Source organism: Oncorhynchus mykiss, chromosome 26, assembly GCF_057628025.1.
Source record: "Oncorhynchus mykiss isolate SJ-2025 chromosome 26, ASM5762802v1, whole genome shotgun sequence".
Taxonomy (NCBI): Eukaryota; Metazoa; Chordata; class Actinopteri; order Salmoniformes; family Salmonidae; genus Oncorhynchus; species Oncorhynchus mykiss.
This window is the reverse complement of record NC_143047.1, coordinates 32,496,527-32,517,500: the sequence shown is the minus strand read 5'-3', so window position 1 is coordinate 32,517,500 and position 20,974 is coordinate 32,496,527. Positions and strand designations below refer to the sequence as shown.

General features: G+C 43.5%; 1 protein-coding gene across 1 annotated transcript; it reads left to right on the top strand.

The window, feature by feature from the left end:
- The first annotated feature begins 5,705 nt into the window (after nt 1-5,705).
- On the top strand, nt 5,706-14,355 carry LOC110506810 (aromatase). The gene is made up of 10 exons (XM_036964050.2): nt 5,706-6,391; nt 7,620-7,679; nt 7,775-7,865; nt 8,293-8,447; nt 8,708-8,887; nt 9,036-9,150; nt 10,852-10,963; nt 11,347-11,509; nt 13,304-13,545; nt 13,672-14,355. The coding sequence occupies exons 1-10, from the start codon at nt 6,190-6,192 to the stop codon at nt 13,918-13,920; spliced, it is 1,569 nt and encodes a 522-aa protein (XP_036819945.2). The 5' UTR covers nt 5,706-6,189; the 3' UTR covers nt 13,921-14,355.
- Nucleotides 14,356-20,974: the final 6,619 nt, after the last annotated feature.

Below are 20,974 nucleotides of genomic sequence, written 5' to 3'. Positions count from 1 at the left end.
TTTTGACGAACATATCAAGACTGTTTCAAGGACAGCTTTTTTCCATCTACATAACATTGCAAAAATCTGAAATTTTCTGTCCAAAAATTATGCAGAAAAATTCATCCATGCTTTTGTTTCTTCTAGGTTAAACTACTGCAATGCTCTACTTTCCGGCTACCCGGATAAAGCACTAAATAAACTTCAGTTAGTGCTAAGTATGGCTGCTAGAATCCTGACTAGAACCAAAAAATGTGATCATATTACTCCAGTGCTAGCCTCTCTACACTGTCTTCCTGTCAAGGCAAGGGCTGATTTCAAGGTTTTACTGCTAACCTACAAAGCATTACATGGGCTTGCTCCTACCGATCTTTCCGATTTGGTCCTGCCGTACATACCTACACGTACGCTACGGTCACAAGACGCAGGCCTCCTAATTGTCCCTAGAATTTCTAAGCAAGGAGGCAGGGCTTTCTCCTATAGAGCTCAATTTTTATGGAATGGTCTGCCTACCCATGTGAGAGACGCAGACTCGGTCTCAACCTTTAAGTCTTAATTGAAGACTCATCTCTTCAGTAGGTCCTATGATTGAGTGTAGTCTGGCCCAGGAGTGTGAAGGTGAACAGAAAGGCACTGGAGCAACGAACCGCCCTTACTGTCTCTGCCTGTCCGGTTCCCCTCTCTCCACTGGGATTCTCTGCCTCTAACCCTATTACAGGGGCTGAGTCACTGGTTTACTGGTGCTCTTCCATGCCGTCTCCAGGAGGGGTGCGTCACTTGAGTGGGTTGAGTCACTGACGTGGTCTTCCTGTCTGGGTTGGCGCCCCTCCTTGGGTTGTGCCGTGGTGGAGATCTTTGTGGGCTATACTCGGCCTTGTGTCAGGATGGTAAGTTGGTGGTTGAAGATATCCCTCTAGTGGTGTGGGGGCTGTGCTTTGGCAAAGTGGGTGGGGTTATATCCTGCATGTTTGGCCCTGTCCGGGGGTATCATCAGATGGGACCACAGTGTCTCCTGACCCCTCCTGTCTCAGCCTCCAGTATTTATGCTGCAGTAGTTTGTGTCGGGGGGCTAGGGTCAGTCTGTTATATCTGGAGTATTTCTCCTGTCTTATCCGGTGTCCTGTGTGAATTTCCAAATGCACATACAAAAGTGCACTACTTTTGACCAGGGCCCATAATGTGCTAAATAGTGAATAGGGTGCTATATGGTATGCACCCAGAGAGACTTCACTACTCACACCCTCCTTTAACCAACAGCCACTTGCTCTACTGAGCTCTAGTTTATACTGATAGAACAGCACCGGGATGCTCATACCGTTAAAAGGTCAAGGATAGAGAAGAAACAGATCAAAAAAGGTTCTGTCAAATATACGGTGTATATTCAAACAGATTGACAGTTCCTCTGCAACCCACTCTATCCAACCACTATATTCTCTCTCTCTTTTACTATTCTCTGTTTTCTTCTACTCTCTCTGTCTTTGTCTTTTCTCTTCCTCTTCCATTGGCAGTGGCTGTGAGAACGTTCCTTTCCTCTCCTCCTCCTACTCCACCAGTGCAGATGTCTTCCCAGCTGGCTTGGCAGTATGTTCATAACGACCAGCTGTCTATTGACCTGCTGTGTCCTGATAGCCTTCACTACCCTCCTTTCCCTGCCTCCTTTCCTCACCTCATTTCCTTCACCAGAACCCTTCTTTCTTAATCTCCTTTACTTAATCAGAACCCTCCTTTCCTTACCTCCTTTGCTTCATCAGAACACTCTTTTCCTAGTCGCCTTTCCTTCAGCATAGTCCAAAATACCTCATCTCCTTTCCCCCCCAACCCCTGGGTTAATGTTGGTGAACAGGACAGAATGGGAACACTGGGGAACAAATCACATTGTGACCTAACTGCAGAGGAGTGAGTGGGCAAAGTGACTCTCATTCCAGACTTTGCCGGAGTCTCTCTCTCTCTCTCTCTCTCAACAGTGGAGAATCCCCCTTTTCTGCATTTTTTGCAAACCCCCAGAACAGACAGTCAGTGACGCGGTAAAAGGTTAGGGTTCAAAGGTTATGAGTGAAAGGTTAGGGGTGGGCAACAGGGACTCTGTTCAGAGGTCTGTAGTCAATGGACACCATCAACAGAAGTATCCAATGAATACAGCTCTCATTTAACTTAAAAAGCCTCATCCAACCCAACATATGATTTTACATCTAGCAGTTCAGCGTGTCTACATGTTGTAGATATTTATATTATGGAACACAGGAGAATATATACAAGTCTGAGCATGGGAATTATATTTTCCTGTTTCAAAGCCAGGTCTGTTCTCAGAATAATCTCGTCTTCATCCGACCAGTCCTATTCAATTCACATACCCTGACAAAAATATGCAGAGATAGTCAACTGCCTAAGGACTAAGACTGGATTGACCAGAGACAGCTAACTCCCTAAAGACAAAGACTGGATTGACCAGAGATAGTCAACTCCCTAATGACAAAGACTGGATTGAACAGAGATGGTCAACTCCCTAAGGACAGACTGGATTGAGCAGAGATGGTCAACTCCCTAAGGACAGACTGGATTGAGCAGAGATGGTCAACTCCCTAAGGACAGACTGGATTGAACAGAGATGGTCAACTCCCTAAGGACAGACTGGATTGAACAGAGATGGTCAACTCTCTAAGGACAGACTGGATTGAGCAGAGATGGTCAACTCTCTAAGGACAAAGATGAGAGAGAAAGGTTACGTTAACATGTTTTCCATATATTTTGATAAAGAATTTCAGTCACTGGCTTTAAGAGTGGGAGCCCTAATGGGAACAAAAACACAGGCTTACACTGATATAAGCGGGACAGGGAGACGATGATACACACACACACACACACACACACACACACACACACACACACACACACACACACACACACACACACACACACACACACACACACACACACACACACACACACACACACACACACACACACACACACACACACAGAAATATGCCATATGCATGTACCTACAGACACAAAGACACTTGCTCCAATATCAAATGCCAAAGAATCCATGGTTTTAACCATCAAATAGTCAGTGGTGTCAAGGCAAGAAGGACCTTCCACGCCATCAAAAGGAACATCAAATTTGACATCCCAAATAGGATCTGGTAAAAAAAAAAAAAAAATCAGTTATATAACCCATTGCCCTTTATGGTTCTGTGGTCTGGGGTCTGTTTACCAATCAATCATTCACAAAATTGGACAATCATCCCCCGTATACAATGTAAAACCAGAATTAGGACGATACCCTCTTATCATCCAAATCCTGAAAAGAGCTGTTCAATTCTCCAACCACCTGAAAGGAAGTGACTCCCAAACCTTCCATAACAAAGCCATGAGATGAACCTGGAAAAGTGTCCTCTCAGCAAGGTGGTCCTGGAGCTCTGTTCACAAACACAAACAGACCCCACAGAGCCCCAGGACAGCACAGTTAGACGCAACCAAATCACGAGAATGCAAAAAGATAATTACTTGACACATTGGAAAGAATTAACCAAAACTCTGTGCGAACTAGAATGCTATTTGACCTTAAACAGAGAATACACAGTGGCAGAATACCTGCCCACTGTTACTGACCCAAACTTAAGGAAAGCTTTGACTATGTACAGACTCAGTGAGCATAACCTTGCTATTGAGAAAGGCCACCGTAGGCAGACCTGGATCTCAAGAGAAAACAGGCTATATGCTCACTGCCCACAAAATGAGGTGGAAACTGAACCGTGCTTCCGAACCTCCTGCCAAATGTATGACCATGTTAGATTACACAGACCCATAAAGAATTTCAAAACAAACCCCATTTTGATAAACTCCCATATCTATCAAGTGCCACAGTGTGACATCACAGCAGCAATATTTGTGACATGTTGCCACAAGAAAAGGGCAAACAGTGAAGAACATTTCAATTCAAGGGGCTTTTTCCAAATGTATGTTCATTTATTTTTACGTTTCTACTTTAACTATTTGCACATTGTTACAACACTGTATATTGCCAGTAATATGACATTTGAAATGTCTCTATTCCTTAGAAACTTTTGTAAGTGTAATGTTTACTGATCATTTCTGATTGTTTACTTTACATTTGTTTATTGTCTATTTCACTTGTTTTGACCATGTAAACACATGTTCCCCATGCCAATAAAACCCCTTGAATGGAATTCACTTGAATCAAGGCTGCCTCTCCGTCAGAACGCAGAACACAGACAGACGACTGTTTGAACGAGGCACATTCTCCAGGCCCAGTGGGAGGTGAGTGAATTCCCAGAGTCCTTTATACTGCTGGTAGAATGGCACAGATGCCTCAGGGGGAACAGAACGGCCCTTTGTGTTGTAGATTATACTGAGAAGGATGAGAAGATTCTCGATGAGTTTAGAACTATGAGTATAAGTGACCTGGGCCAGGGGATTCTTCTCCTGACCCCATGACCTGACCAGGGAAAACATTGGGCCCTGCGTACAGGAGTAGGATGCCTAAAGATACGGGTCCATAGACCAGAACAAACACACACCAATGCATACACATTCACACATACAAATGTACACAAACACACGGCTGTTTCGGCTCCTTGGTGGTAATTGGAATTTGTTTGCACCTCCACAACATATTTGATGATTGTCATAATGTCATATGAATCATCACAATGGTCTGGCAGTGCTCTGGTTTTGACAGAACTAAAGTGTTTTCCCTAGTGTTTAATGACATCCTAAAGGTACAGCTCTGCTTCTCCGCCTACTGGCCAGAAGTGGTACTGCTGGCGAGAGGGTCATACTGCCAATCACTATTAGCTGACGGACTTGGTTTATCTTTCTTCAACTCAATGTTTGTTCTTCTCAATTAGTAATTATCATTGTGTGCACGTCCATAGAGACAAATGCAAAGGAGCACACATGAACACGCACATATACAGTACAAATACAGGTTTGTGTAGGTTCACCATTTAGCCTGAATCCTTTAAAAAGTGTGTAACTGAAGGTCTCAATCAAGTGCACCAAGATGAAGTTATTATATACTTTTAAGTAGAGCAAAAACATCATAAAAAGTCCTGGGCAGATTCAGATATCTTGCCTTATCTGCTGTTGCTTCTCAGGGATTTGAAATCAGCCATGATCAACATCTGAATATTCAGTTAAAGACTCACTACCGCACTCCAACCAAGGTGCATCTCTACATCTCTCTCTCTCTCCCTCTCTCTCTCTCTCTCTCTCTCTCTCTCTCTCTCTCTCTCCCTCTCCCTCTCCCTCTCTCTCTCCCCCTCTCTCTCTCTCTATCTCTCTCTCTCTCAGATACAAGTCTAGCCTTTCAGTGACACATCACAGAGAAAACTATTTAATGTCATGTTGAGGAGGGGGACTGAGAGAGATAGACTGCAGTGATGGAGGACTGCATGAAAGCAAGTAGAGATAACACTGCCATAACACAGAACTTCCCTCTTCAGATTCTCCTCCGCTCCTCACCTTACCTCTCTCCTCTCCTCTCCCCTCATCTACTCCCTCCTCTCTCCTCTCCTCTCTCCTCCCTCCTCACTTCTCATCTCCCTCCTCTCCTCCCTCCAAACCTCCGTCCTCTCCTCTCCTCTCCTCTCCTCTCTCCTCCCTCCTCTCCTCCCTCTTCACTTCTCATCTCCCTCCTCTCATCCTTTCTCACCTCCCTCCTCTCCTCCCTCCAAACCTCTGTCCTCTCCTCCTCTCTTTGATGTTAGAGGAATGAGAGTTGTGAGACCCCAGCTGCACGAACAGAGGTCAGGGGTCTTTAATGTCATGACTGTGGAACACTCCTCTCACAACATGTGCTCATGCTATGAAACCGGACCACCATCTACCTACTCAAGGTCTTATGAGATGGCCGGATCTAAGATACAAGGTTACACAGAAATTGTTTAAAATCTCCCTTTTTGTTTTGACTTTTGCTTTACCCTGACCTGGCGTGTAACCAGGCACGGCTGACTATAAGAGAACCAGTGAGAGTTGATCAAGAACTCAGACCATCAGGAGAAGCCGGTAGCAGGGAGTCTGGGTTGTTGCTTCAGTTTCAGAGTGTGAGTGTATCGCGTCCGTCCGTTTGAGAGATTGACCATTTTAATCACCTCGGAAGCAACAGTGTTTCTTCAGTTCAGCAGCTGGTCGTGGAGTGTGTGTGTGTGCGTGTCATTGCGTCAGTGTGTCTACCATGTGTGTGTGATGGATCTGTTGTCGCCTGTGTGTGGACGTGTGATGGCGGTGGTGTGCTTGGACACCGTCATAGCCGACCTGTTGGTGTCCGAGTCACGGAACGCCACAGCCACCAGGTCAGAGGGCATCTCCCTGGCAACGGGGTCCCTCCTCCTGCTCCTCTGTCTGCTGTTGGCTGCCTGGCGTCACACAGACAACAACTCTGTCCCAGGTCAGTCACAATACAGTAACAACAACTCCTTACCAGGTCAGTTACAATAGTCTGCTAGTTATCATTCTTATATAATAAAAACAAGTTGAATTACAACAGTGATTTTTCCAGCTACAGTTCATTATCTTATTTTGGGCTAAAGTGATTCTATAATTGAGCATGTTGCATCCAGAGCAGGACTGTTGGTCCAAGTCTATGCAGGGATCGTATCTCAATCCATATGATATCTTCATCTATGCTCAGAGACGGAAGAGGATGTGAGACATCCCACTCCCTCATTTTTTTCTGGTTCATATGCAGTCAATGAGCAGACTCAGCTGCTAATGCATTGGTGCCTACGGGAGAGCCCGGAACTGTGAAAAAAGCATTGAATGGTAAACAGCCTGAGTGGGACATCTTCATTTATCCACCAACGTTGCTGTTCTGTGTGTTAAAGCTGGTACATTACAGGATGAGATGTTTTGTGTTTCGCTGCCTGTATGATTCTTTGTGAATACAGGAACATTGCCTGAAAGGTGCATTGTGGACAGCGCTCTAAAATGCACCGCAGATTGAGTCCTGTCCCTCGTCTGACCACAGAGTATTGGCTGCTGTCTATGCTATGTACTACTGCATTACTATGTTGTGTCTGTTGTATTGGCTGGTTTCATCAGCTGTCTCCTTAATAAACTAATGACATATCATATTTGTGATGTTATGTGAACTTATGTATTGTATTGATATGTAACGCTATGTAGTGTTATGCTATGCTATTCTATGTAGTGTTATGCTATGCTATTCTATGTAATGTTATGTATGCTATGCCATGTTATGCTACGCTATGTTACGCTATGCCATGTTATGCTACGCTATGTTATGCTATGCTATGTCATGTTATGCTATGCAACACCCTGCTATGTTATGCTATGCCATGTTATGCTACGCTATGTTATGCTATGCCATGTTATGCTATGCCATGTTATGCTATGCTATGTTATGCTATGCTATGCCATGTTATGCTACGCTATGTTATGCTATGCTATGCCATGTTATGCTATGCAACACCCTGCTATGTTAAGTTATTTTATGTGACCACTCTCCCTCTCTCTTGTTATCCTCTCTCACTCTCTTGTTATCCTCTCTCTCTCTCTCTCTCTCTCTCTCTCTCTCTCTCTGTCTCTCTCTCTCTCTCTCTATCTCTCTCTGTCTCTCTCTCTCTCTCTCTCTCTCTCTCTCTTGGCTATGACAGGTCCTTTTTTCTGTCTGGGTGTGGGTCCTCTCCTCTCATACCTCAGGTTTATATGGACAGGTAACTACTACAACATGAAATACAATACATTATAATCTGCTACAATAACAAATAGTGTATCGGAATAATTTATTAAATACATGTTCTATGTACAGGTATTGGCACTGCCAGTAACTATTACAACAGTAAATATGGAGACATCGTCAGGGTCTGGATCAACGGAGAGGAGACATTCATACTCAGCAGGTCAGTAGCAGGCACTCAGTTAGGCAGTCAGTACCAGGCAGTCAGTCAGACAGTCAGGCAGTCAATCAGGCAGTCAATACCAGGCAGTCAATCAGGCAGTCAGTAGCAGGCAGTCAATCAGCCAGTCAGTCAGGCAGTCAGTAGCAGGTAGTCAATCAGGCAGTCAGTAGCAGGCAGTCAGGCAGTCAGGCAGTCAGGATGTCAGTCAGTCAGGATGTCAGTCAGTCAGGATGTCAGTAGCAGTCAGTCAATCAATCAATAATCAATTGAAATATCTTAATTAAGATGTTTGAATTTCATTTCACAAAAGCACTTGTAGATTACTTGTAGCCTAGATGACCTATGTTGTAATACACATTTAGACTTATTGACACAGACTTGTAGACTTCGGTGAGTGAATACCAGTGTACCCACCCTCTCTGTACAGTTCCTCTGCAGTGCATCATGTTCTGAGACAGGGGCGTTACACCTCTCGGTTCGGCAGTAAACAGGGTCTGAGCTGTATTGGCATGGATGAGAGAGGCATCATCTTCAACAGCAACATGGCTCTATGGAAGAAGACCCGCACCTACTTCGCTAAAGGTGACCAATTAGACAATGACTTAATCAATTGAGAAAGATAAGCATGGCATTACAATACCACTACTTAATTGATCATAATAACTGATTCTAGATATTAAATGGTAAACCATTAGGAGAAGGTTGCTGTATTGAATTACTATTCTCATATACACAAACTAATAGAGAAGTTAGAAAAGTTGCCAGTTGCCAGTCTGGCAATATCTTCACAGGATATCGTCCAATATGTTGTAATAAACTGCTGTATCTCCACTGTGTTCCAGCTCTGACAGGACCTGGGCTGCAGAAGACAGTAGACGTGTGTGTCTCGTCCACACAGACTCACCTGGACGCTCTCCAGGGGCCGGACGGACTGATGGGTGGACAGGTGGACGTCCTGAGTCTACTAAGGTGTACAGTAGTGGACATCTCTAACAGACTGTTCCTAGGGGTGCCTCTCAACGGTGAGCCACAGCCTTTTATACTCACAGCCATAAAGCCACTAGACCCTGAACAGTATATCTGAACATCAGTTATGTAAGCACTCAACATTACTTTCCTTTTCAAGTGGGAAGTTATTCCACTTTATAACATTTAATTTGATATTATTAGAGAAGGAGCTGCTGCAGAAGATTCAGAAGTACTTTGACACGTGGCAGACAGTGCTGATCAAACCAGATGTCTACTTCAAGTTGGACTGGATCCAGCAGAAACACAGGAGAGCAGCGTAAGTCACACCGTTATAAACAGTTAGCATCATTACCAAGGCATCCAGAACATCTAATATTAACCGTTTAAGGATTATATATAGAATAGGGTAACACTTGGATAGTCCATCTGTAGATGCTCTACGCTTAGAAAAAAAGGTGTGATCTAGAACCGAAAAGGGTCCTGGAGGCTGTCCCCATACGAGAACCCTTTGAAGAGCCCTTTTTGGTTCCAGGTAGAGACCATCAGTAACGTGTCAACTAACTATCTACTAACCCTAACCCTAGTCCTAACCTTAACCCTTATCCTAACCCTAAACTTAACCCTAGTCCTAACCCTAAACTTAACCCTAGTCCTAACCTTAACCCTTATCCTAGCCCTAAACTTAACCCTAGTCCTAACCTTAACCCTTATCCTAACCCTAAACTTAACCCTAGTCCTAACCTTAACCCTTATCCTAACCCTAAACTTAACCCTAGTCCTAACCTTAACCCTTATCCTAGCCCTAAACTTAACCCAAGTCCTAACCTTAACCCTTATCCTAGCCCTAAACTTAACCCTAGTCCTAACCCTAAACTTAACCCTAGTCCTAACCTTAACCCTTATCCTAACCCTAAACTTAACCCTAGTCCTAACCCTAAACTTAACCCTAGTCATAACCTCAACCCTTATCCTAGCCCTAAACTTAACCCAAGTCCTAACCTTAACCCTTATCCTAGCCCTAAACTTAACCCTAGTCCTAACCTTAACCCTTATCCTAACCCTAAACTTAACCCTAGTCCTAACCTTAACCCTTATCCTAACCCTAAACTTAACCCTAACCCTAATCTAAGCCTTTTTCTAAACCTAACCTTAACCGTAAACTAGCAGTTTCTTATCAACAGATTTGTTTGTTGATAGTATGACCATCTGTAGAGCATATATCTGGACTATACAAATAAAGACCTAGAATAGAATAACTTTACTTTTCTTAGAGGGAACTTCAGTTGTGGCATTCAGACAGTTGTCACGTCTTCTCCCTCTGCTCGTCTCCGGCGCTCCACGTCTTCTCCCTCTGCTCCTCTCCGGCGCTCCACGTCTTCTCCCTCTGCTCCTCTCCGGCGCTCCACGTCTTCTCCCTCTGCTCCTCTCCGGCGCTCCACGTCTTCTCCCTCTGCTCCTCTCCGGCGCTCCACGTCTTCTCCCTCTGCTCCTCTCCGGCGCTCCACGTCTTCTCCCTCTGCTCCTCTCCGGTGCTCCACGTCTTCTCCCTCTGCTCCTCTCCGGCGCTCCACGTCTTCTCCCTCTGCTCCTCTCCGGCGCTCCACGTCTTCTCCCTCTGCTCCTCTCCGGCGCTCCATGTCTTCTCCCTCTGCTCCTCTCCGGCGCTCCCACTTCGCCTCATTATGAGACCTGGACTCCATCACTTCACTGATTCCTCCCTTATATCTGTCACTCCCTTAGGTTCATTCCCCAGGCAGTATTGATTATGTGTTTCAAGACCCTACTCCTGTTTTGTATTGTTTCAGTTTCATTGTTACATTGCTCTCCATCTGCACCTGCTTCTCCACTTCCATCATCTTCATTACAACAATGAGCACTTAACAGCACATTTCACACATGACAAATACACAATATACATATACAATTCTATTAAATAATGTTTTATTTAAATATATACAGCAATATATTAAAGTTTAAAGTATTAGTTTTAATGTATAGCTCTGTTTTTGTGTTGCAGTCAGGAGCTGCAGGATGCTATAGAGAGTCTGGTCGACCAGAAGAGAAGAGGTCTACAGGAAGCTGACAAACTGGACCACATCAACTTCACTGCAGACCTCATCTTTGCACAGGTCAGTCCCTAACCTGCCCGTTACCCTATCCCCAACACTAACCCAAGCACAGGTCGTCTGCACAACTTAAAGACTGCCTTAGCCCACTGAGACAAAGATCTAGGCATTAGGCAAGGCCCAAACCCAGGCTTAACTCAATTTCATTTCAATTGGTCAATATACATGTCTGGAACTTTAGAATTTCAATTTACTTCCTGAATGGACTGAATTGAAATGAAATTGATCCTAACACTGGCCCTGACCCCAGCCCATGTCCTCTGCACAATATTATAATCTATTCTGCCGGTTGTTTCCACTTTCTTATGTTAAAACATGTATAACAATAACATAGCCTGAGTAACCAAAGTGAGTCAACTAATCTGAAGTGTGATTGTGTGTTTCAGAGCCATGGGGAGCTGTCAGCTGAGAATGTGAGGCAGTGTGTATTGGAGATGGTGATAGCAGCTCCAGACACTCTGTCTATCAGTCTGTTCTTCATGCTGCTGCTTCTCAAACAGAACCCTGACATAGAACTACAGCTCCTAGAAGAGATAGACACTGCTATAGGTGAGTCCCCACTTCACAATCTGTTAACATAGAGCTACAGCTTCTAGAAGAGATCGACACTGTTATAGGTGAGTCCCCACTTCACAATCTGTTAACATAGAGCTACAGCTTCTAGAAGAGATTGACACTGTTATAGGTGAGTCCCCACTTCACAATCTGTTAACATAGAGCTACAGCTTCTAGAAGAGATCGACACTGTTATAGGTGAGTCCCCACTTCACAATCTGTTAACATAGAGCTACAGCTTCTAGAAGAGATTGACACTGTTATAGGTGAGTCCCCACTTCACAATCTGTTAACATAGAGCTACAGCTTCTAGAAGAGATCGACACTGTTATAGGTGAGTCCCCACTTCACAATCTGTTAACATAGAGCTACAGCTTCTAGAAGAGATCGACACTGTTATAGGTGAGTCCCCACTTCACAATCTGTTAACATAGAGCTACAGCTTCTAGAAGAGATCGACACTGTTATAGGTGAGTCCCCACTTCACAATCTGTTAACATAGAGCTACAGCTTCTAGAAGAGATCGACACTGTTATAGGTGAGTCCCCACTTCACAATCTGTTAACATAGAGCTACAGCTTCTAGAAGAGATCGACACTGTTATAGGTGAGTCCCCACTTCACAATCTGTTAACATAGAGCTACAGCTTCTAGAAGAGATCGACACTGTTATAGGTGAGTCCCCACTTCACAATCTGTTAACATAGAGCTACAGCTTCTAGGAGAGATCGACACTGTTATAGGTGAGTCCCCACTTCACAATCTGTTAACATAGAGCTACAGCTTCTAGAAGAGATCGACACTGTTATAGGTGAGTCCCCACTTCACAATCTGTTAACATAGAGCTACAGCTTCTAGAAGAGATCGACACTGTTATAGGTGAGTCCCCACTTCACAATCTGTTAACATAGAGCTACAGCTTCTAGAAGAGATCGACACTGCTATAGGTGAGTCCCCACTTCACAATCTGTTAACATAGAGCTACAGCTTCTAGAAGAGATCGACACTGTTATAGGTGAGTCCCCACTTCACAATCTGTTAACATAGAGCTACAGCTTCTAGAAGAGATCGACACTGTTATAGGTGAGTCCCCACTTCACAATCTGTTAACATAGAGCTACAGCTTCTAGAAGAGATCGACACTGTTATAGGTGAGTCCCCACTTCACAATCTGTTAACATAGAGCTACAGCTTCTAGAAGAGATAGACACTGTTATAGGTGAGTCCCCACTTCACAATCTGTTAACATAGAGCTACAGCTTCTAGAAGAGATCGACACTGTTATAGGTGAGTCCCCACTTCACAATCTGTTAACATAGAGCTACAGCTTCTAGAAGAGATCGACACTGTTATAGGTGAGTCCCCACTTCACAATCTGTTAACATAGAGCTACAGCTTCTAGAAGAGATCGACACTGTTATAGGTGAGTCCCCACTTCACAATCTGTTAACATAGAGCTACAGCTTCTAGAAGAGATAGACACTGTTATAGGTGAGTCCCCACTTCACAATCTGTTAACATAGAGCTACAGCTTCTAGAAGAGATCGACACTGTTATAGGTGAGTCCCCACTTCACAATCTGTTAACATAGAGCTACAGCTTCTAGAAGAGATCGACACTGTTATAGGTGAGGAACCTCCTGCTGCAGCTTTTCTCGTTTTACTAGTCATAGGTCAGGACCCATCAAACCCAGACAACTACAGTACTTTCCAATAGAACTTAGGGGTTCATGTAGCTATATTGAATAAGTGGCTGTTTGAATGTCCATCTCCCTCCTCTCTCAATGTAGGTGATAGGGAGCTCCACAACTCTGACCTGCAGAACCTAAGGGTCCTAGAGAGCTTCATCAATGAGTCCTTAAGGTTCCATCCTGTGGTGGACTTTACCATGCGCCGGGCACTGTCTGATGATGTCATCAGTGGCTACCGGGTGCCAAAGGGGACAAACATCATTCTGAACATGGGACGCATGCACAGATCAGAGTTCTTCCTCAAGCCCAATGAGTTCAGTCTGGACAACTTTGAGAAAAATGTAAGAGAATAATCAAGACTATCACAGGGAGAAATTCATCTGCACCCTGAGGTGTAAAGATATTTACTAATTTATTTATTTATTTCTCTCTGTCGCTCTCCCTCTCTCTCTCTCTTGCACTCTCAGATACCTAATCGTTTCTTCCAGCCTTTCGGATCCGGTCCTCGATCCTGCGTTGGCAAGCACATTGCCATGGTGATGATGAAATCCATCCTGGTTACGCTTTTGTCACGGTACTCTGTGTGTCCTCACGAGGGCCTGACCCTAGATCGCCTCCCACAGACCAACAACCTATCACAGCAGCCTGTGGAGGAGGAGGGGGAGCCTCACACCATGAAGTTCCTCCCAAGACACCAAGCCAGGAAGCAGTCTTAGAGCAGGGCTCAGACACTGGTATATCCCAAATGACAACCTATTCCCTATGTAGTGCAATACCTTTCACCAGGGCTCACAGGGCTCTGGTCAAAAGTAGTGCACTATGTAGGAAATGGGGTGGTATTTGGGACAAAGATTGTATTTTAGGGCTAATCTTAAAATAATACTTACTTCCCACATATGTAATATGTCAGTATTTGATTCATATTTGTATGTTTTTTAAATTTGTACTACAAGTTATTTTGTGACTTTTTCTATGATAATAAGTTATGTTCCAGGAGGACATGTCTTTGTAGCCAATGGTATCTGTAATAAGAAACGCTTGTTGTTGATTCACACACACCATTATAATTATAGAATCTGAACTGTACATTAACACTTTTAGAACTAAATGACGCTGAAGTGAAAATAAATTGTATATATTGTTTTATTCAATCTGTTCAGTTTATTCATTAGATGTCCTTGGACCTATGGATGTTATAACTGACTGTCCATGAGATCAACTCAGCAAATCAGTCAATCAGTCAATTGAAATGAAATAATTAGGCCCTAATCTATCGATTTCACATCACTGGGCAGGGGCACAGACATGGGTGGGCCTGGAAGGGCATAGGCCCACCCACTGAGGAGCCAGGCCCAGCCAATCTGAATTAGTTTACCCCCAGAAAAGGGCTTTATTACAGACAGAAATACTCCTCAGTTTCATCATCTATCTGTGTGGCTGGTCTAAGATGATCCTGCAGGTGAAGAAGGTCCTGCATTGGCGTGGTTACACGTGGTCTGTGGTTGTGAGGCCGGTTGGATATACTGTCAAATACTCTCAAACGTTGTTGGGGGCGGCTTATAATAGAGAAATGAACATTAAACAGCTCTGGTGGACATTCCTGCAGTCATTCCTGTGTGCAACTTTCTGGATCCGAGTCTCCAGAGGCCCGTCCGGTCCCCTGGTAATGGCTTCATCTGCACCGCTTCACCCACCATGAGCTCAGGTAAGTCCTGATGATTTGTCGTAGATGAACTTAGACACCTGTCTCCTGTGTTGAAGCTTCTCCAGCACGTCTGCCACCACACAGGGCTCCAGGAGAGTGTTGGCTACTGGTAGAGCTGCTTTTAAGCGCTGGTGCTGGGCCGGGCTGCTATTTATGCCTTCCGTTGGGGTATTGCTCCACTACAGGCCCACTTTCCAGGCATTTTTCGCCTCTCACAGCTTTTCTGCAGAGGTTCTTCACAATTTTGACTTCCATCTCTACCTTTCCATTAGCTTTTAGGTGTTGTGGCAATGAGGTGACAGGCTCAAATTCTCAATCAGCAGCAGATGTCTGGAACTCAAAGCAGAAGAATTGGGGTCCATTATCTGGCTGGCCATAGCGGGCAAACTGAGCCTTGCAGCGGTTGGTTGGTCTACCCGCTGTTTGAAACGTATGGATCAGATAAAGCCCTTCTGATACAGGAACTGAAATAGATTTCCAGGCATCATAAGAACACTTGAGTAGTGAGGTGGTCAGTCACACACAGAGCAGACAAGTTTAGATACATTGTTGCATCATACTTTTTAACAAATACATTTGTGTTTAGCTCTTTGTTCATAATATCTTTCACCTCTTGTGTAATTGTAATTTGATTATTTCATTTAGAGATGTTTTATATATATTATTGAGATGTATAAGACCGTTACAATAATAAAGTAATTTGTATTGGTTGGAATATTTATTGCAAGTTAGAAATTATGACGGTTTCAATTAGGTTTATAAAAATTTTAAAAAATTTTAAATTAGGTTTATTAACTTCCTGAGGAAGTTCAGTGTGTGATGTTGTGGCCTAGTTGATGTAGTTTTATAATCACACACCAGTGCTGTACCACCCTCTAGTGGCTGGTGTCTGCACCACATCTATCTGCTAATCCTGTTTGATCAACGTGGGAATAGGAACAGGCCATATTATGATGTGCTGAGTGCTTTCTGTCTGCTTCATAAGGCTCTGTGTCTGCTTCATAAGGCTCTGTGTCTGCTTCATAAGGCCCTGTGTCTGCTTCATAAGACTCTGGGATGCAGGTTGAAGTCTTCTCTTTAGTTGGAGGATATTCAGGGAACATTGATATGTCATATACACTATGTATTGTCCTTTATATGACTTTATATGTTGTCTATACTCTCTGTACTAACATTATATTGTGGGGAGATTTTTTGTAATTCATGCAACGTTGGACAGCTTCACTCACTGAGTATAACATGTTATCATCCAGTCTGTGCTTCCGTTCCTTTGAGGGATTAACTATGGTTGAAAACAAAACGGTTGAATGAAGTAGCTTTTATTTTCTCAGTGTGTCCCTGGTCTTTCTATGTCTCTCTTTCTGACTGTACAGCACTAGCAACATGTAGAGGCTTTTCTCAGTGTGTCCCTGGTCTTTCTATGTCTCTCTTTCTGACTGTACAGCACTAGCAACATGTAGAGACTTTTCTCAGTGTGTCCCTGGTCTTTCTATGTCTCTCTTTCTGACTGTACAGCACTAGCAACATGTAGAGGCTTTTCTCATAACATTACTGTTATCTTCTTCACTGACTATCTGCACTGATTATTAATGTCATTAAAATGTTCTTTAAGTAAACTACATAAACACTTGTCTTTTATTTTGTCTTGCGTTTATTTGCTTAACGGAATAAATTGTTTAACGAGTTACCAGCTCCCAAATTAAACTCTAGAAGATATATAAGAAATATATTGATAAGTCATATATTAATCATTACCTCATATCAGTCTCATAATCTGAACGTCGCAAACTTCTTGCATCGGCACAAACCCCAGCTTTACTGATCATTCCGTACCACACAAATTGATTTAATTGTTTATTTACTAACTAACTAAACAATAACACAGGATACACACACACATAGGTTATTGATTAGAAACTTAATAAGAACAGCATACAAAAAACACATGGATAGCATACGATCATAGATTCATTTTAGACTACACAAGCTTACAAACAATTACAGTGGCAAAGTCACAGTAATCACAAGAATGGCTTCAGATCAGTCTGTGGCTTCAATGCCTTGTCCTGTAGTCTTAAGCAGAACTAACAGGATGGTGTTTGCTTTCACCCATTCTGGAAGAGTGGTCCTTATTTTCATTATAACGTTTTTATACCATTTTTAATGACATCACAAAATAGACATTAATTTCCCATATTCCATCTCTCATCATTCCCCACATTCGGATATGAAAAATATTGTCCCAGTGTTCACTTTTGGACATTAGAGTTTTTGGGCGGCAAAACATTTCTGTAACAAAGAGATTCCAATCACCACTACTGAAGACCAAACATAGTTCTCTGCTGCATAAAATGTACGACTGGGTGTGAGGTGTCATAAAACCCCCACATCAATCCCTCCTCCCCTCTGTGGGTGAAAGGGATCTGGTAGACGTTGATCCATTGTAACCTGATCTTTGGCTCCTCACAGGAGAGTCATGACAACGTGTTGAACTCCAATCCTTGAGGGCAGAGTGTCTGCAGGTTTTCACACCTCCCTTGTATTGATTGATCAATTAAGGTAATTGTTTAGTTAGGAACTCCCCTCAGCTGGTTGTCTAGGTCCTAATTGATTAGTTAGGAACTCCTCTCAACTGGTTGTCTAGGTCCTAATTGATTAGTTAGGAACTCCCCTCAGCTGGTTGTCTAGGTCCTAATTGATTAGTTAGGAACTCCCCTCAGCTGGTTGTCTAGGTCCTAATTGATTAGTTAGGAACTCCCCTCAGCTGGTTGTCTAGGTCCTAATTGATTAGTTAGGAACTCCCCTCAGCTGGTTGTCTAGGTCCTAATTGATTAGTTAGGAACTCCCCTCAGCTGGTTGTCTAGGTCCTAATTGATTAGCTAGGAACTCCCCTCAGCTGGTTGTCTAGGTCCTAATTGATTAGTTAGGAACTCCCCTCAGCTGGTTGTCTAGGTCCTAATTGATTAGTTAGGAACTCCCCTCAGCTGGTTGTCTAGGTCCTAATTGATTAGTTAGGAACTCCCCTCAGCTGGTTGTCTAGGTCCTAATTGATTAGTTAGGAACTCCCCTCAGCTGGTTGTCTAGGTCCTAATTGATTAGCTAGGAACTCCCCTCAGCTGGTTGTCTAGGTCCTAATTGATTAGTTAGGAACTCCCCTCAGATGGTTGTCTAGGTCCTAATTGATTAGTTAGGAACTCCCCTCAGCTGGTTGTCTAGGTCCTAATTGATTAGTTAGGAACTCCCCTCAGCTGGTTGTCTAGGTCCTAATTGATTAGTTAGGAACTCCCCTCAGATGGTTGTCTAGGTCCTAATTGATTAGCTAGGAACTCCCCTCAGATGGTTGTCTAGGTCCTAATTGATTAGTTAGGAACTCCCCTCAGCTGGTTGTCTAGGTCCTAATTGATTAGTTAGGAACTCCCCTCAGATGGTTGTCTAGGTCCTAATTGTTTAGTTAGGAACTCCCCTCAGATGGTTGTCTAGGTCCTAATTGTTTAGTTAGGAACTCCCCTCAGATGGTTGTCTAGGTCCTAATTGATTAGTTAGGAACTCCCCTCAGCTGGTTGTCTAGGTCCTAATTGTTTAGTTAGGAACTCCACTCAGCTGGTTGTCTAGGTCCTAATTGATTAGTTAGGAACTCCCCTCAGCTGGTTGTCTAGGTCCTAATTGATTAGTTAGGAACTCCCCTCAGATGGTTGTCTAGGTCCTAATTGATTAGTTAGGAACTCCCCTCAGCTGGTTGTCTAGGTCCTAATTGATTAGTTAGGAACTCCCCTCAGCTGGTTGTCTAGGTCCTAATTGATTAGTTAGGAACTCCCCTCAGATGGTTGTCTAGGTCCTAATTGATTAGCTAGGAACTCCCCTCAGCTGGTTGTCTAGGTCCTAATTGATTAGTTAGGAACTCCCCTCAGCTGGTTGTCTAGGTCCTAATTGATTAGTTAGGAACTCCCCTCAGATGGTTGTCTAGGTCCTAATTGATTAGTTAGGAACTCCCCTCAGCTGGTTGTCTAGGTCCTAATTGATTAGTTAGGAACTCCCCTCAGCTGGTTGTCTAGGTCCTAATTGATTAGTTAGGAACTCCCCTCAGCTGGTTGTCTATTTCTTCATTGGACATTAATTGAAAGGAAATAATACAAACCAGCAGACAGGTCTCTCCAGGAATTTAGTTTGACACCCTAATCTTAGGTTGATTGATAATCCCATATGGCTGCCTGAATCCAACATGACTTCCTGCTGGGCTGGCTAACTGTGTTGGTGATACATTGGGTTGTTCTGGGGCAGATGTATGTCCTTTGGGTTGAGCTCTGCTCCAAGGTGCTTCTAGTACATCATGTCCACCACCATTCTGTCTGGCTGCCCTGGAGTTATATAGGCTACCATGACAACCATATGATGCATGTCCAGGGAGGATACAGCAACACATGACAAGGCCCTAACTGTGGTTTAGAATGCATGGAGTCATGCTATTGATTGCTGTATTCATTATGTCTATGCCTTTGTGTTTGTGTGATGTGAATGCATGCAGAACAATGTGATACAATATTGCCTACTTTCTGTTTTGCAGTTGTACTACATATCATTCACTAAAGAAACCTAAACTGAACTCCTGCCTCCTGGTCTTCTTTGCTGTAACTGTTAGCTGTCTCCTGTCTGTCGAGCTTTGTAGCAGTTACATATTGTGAGGGAAGAACACTGCTTTAAAATAAACTTTAGAATAAATGTATAATGCGTTTGTCCATTTCAATATGTGATACCTACCAATAACCACCAGGGGGGGGACTAAGACCATCTAAAAACAATAGATGAAGTTCATTCTTCAGTCTGCGTATTGTACACACACACTGAGAACATGTCCACATGCAGCATTAGATCCCATCTCATAACACCAGAAATGAAACATAATCAATGAATCTGATCACTAAATAGCCTCCTGTGGTCAGAAAGGATCTCCTCTCCAGTCATCTGTATTGATAATGACAGATGTTTGTAAACAGAAGAGTCAATCTGGGCTGATACACCTCACCTGTATCCTCATTACTGTGACAGGATCACTATACACCGAATCTCTGAGCCTGTTTCCCACCACAACAGGCCTAGATGAGGAATGAAACATGAGAAGAAGCCAGTCCTTTCTGAACCCTGTCCTGATGAATTGCATGTAGTAGAAGAGTAGTAAGTGAAGGATGACCTGAGTCCTTCTACTGACTTCTGGCACACAAACACACACACACACACACACACACACACACACACACACACACACACACACACACACACACACACACACACACACACACACACACACACACACACACACACACACACACACACACACACACACACACAGAGACAGACAGACAGACAGACAGACAGACAGACAGACAGACAGACAGACAGACAGACAGAGCATTGAGATCTCTAATGAATTGTGTACCTCTGTTTCCTTTGAGGGTAAATATTCTGATATGTTTCTACAAACATCCAAACAGATGAAGGTTGACATGGAGTTATGAAATCATCTCTCCACGCTGGACAGCCCCTACTACTCCAGACTGATACCTTCAATATGATGCTCAAACATTAGTGATTAGAAGAACACGTGGCAGAAATGAGTTTATATGACAATCAATGAGGCCTGAAAGGAGTTTAAAAATAACAGTTGGATAATAACAGCTCAGCAGGCAGAATTAGCTCTCTGTATGTTGTGAATCATCATCAGGACAACGTTGTTCTGAGAAGGGACAAGGGAGTGTGTGTGTGTCTGCTGTGTTTATGTAATTCTGTTTATGTGTGTACTACTTTTCACTACTCCAGAGCCCCCTCCCCTTCTTTCTCTTTCTCTCCCTCTCCTCCTCTCTTCCCTGCCTCCATCCTGTCCGTAGAGATGTAAATAATTCTGTCATGCCAGCTGGGTGAGAGGCTGTGGTCTCTGGCTGAAGTCCTACTACACTATGATGTAATGAATGTTTCATGGTTTAACTCTGTTCTTAAATATTAACAGCAGGTTAACAGCAGCAGGAGCCCTGAATCAACCTTTGTCGATGCAGCATTTAAATCAGCACTACTGG

Bases quoted from the DNA above. Each gene is read 5' to 3' on its own strand.
- LOC110506810 (XM_036964050.2), top strand. From the start codon at position 6,190: ATGGATCTGTTGTCGCCTGTGTGTGGACGTGTGATGGCGGTGGTGTGC. The intron at 7,680-7,774 runs GTAACTACTACA...TTCTATGTACAG, and splicing joins CCTCAGGTTTATATGGACAG to GTATTGGCACTGCCAGTAAC. The intron at 7,866-8,292 runs GTCAGTAGCAGG...CTCTCTGTACAG, and splicing joins GAGACATTCATACTCAGCAG to TTCCTCTGCAGTGCATCATG.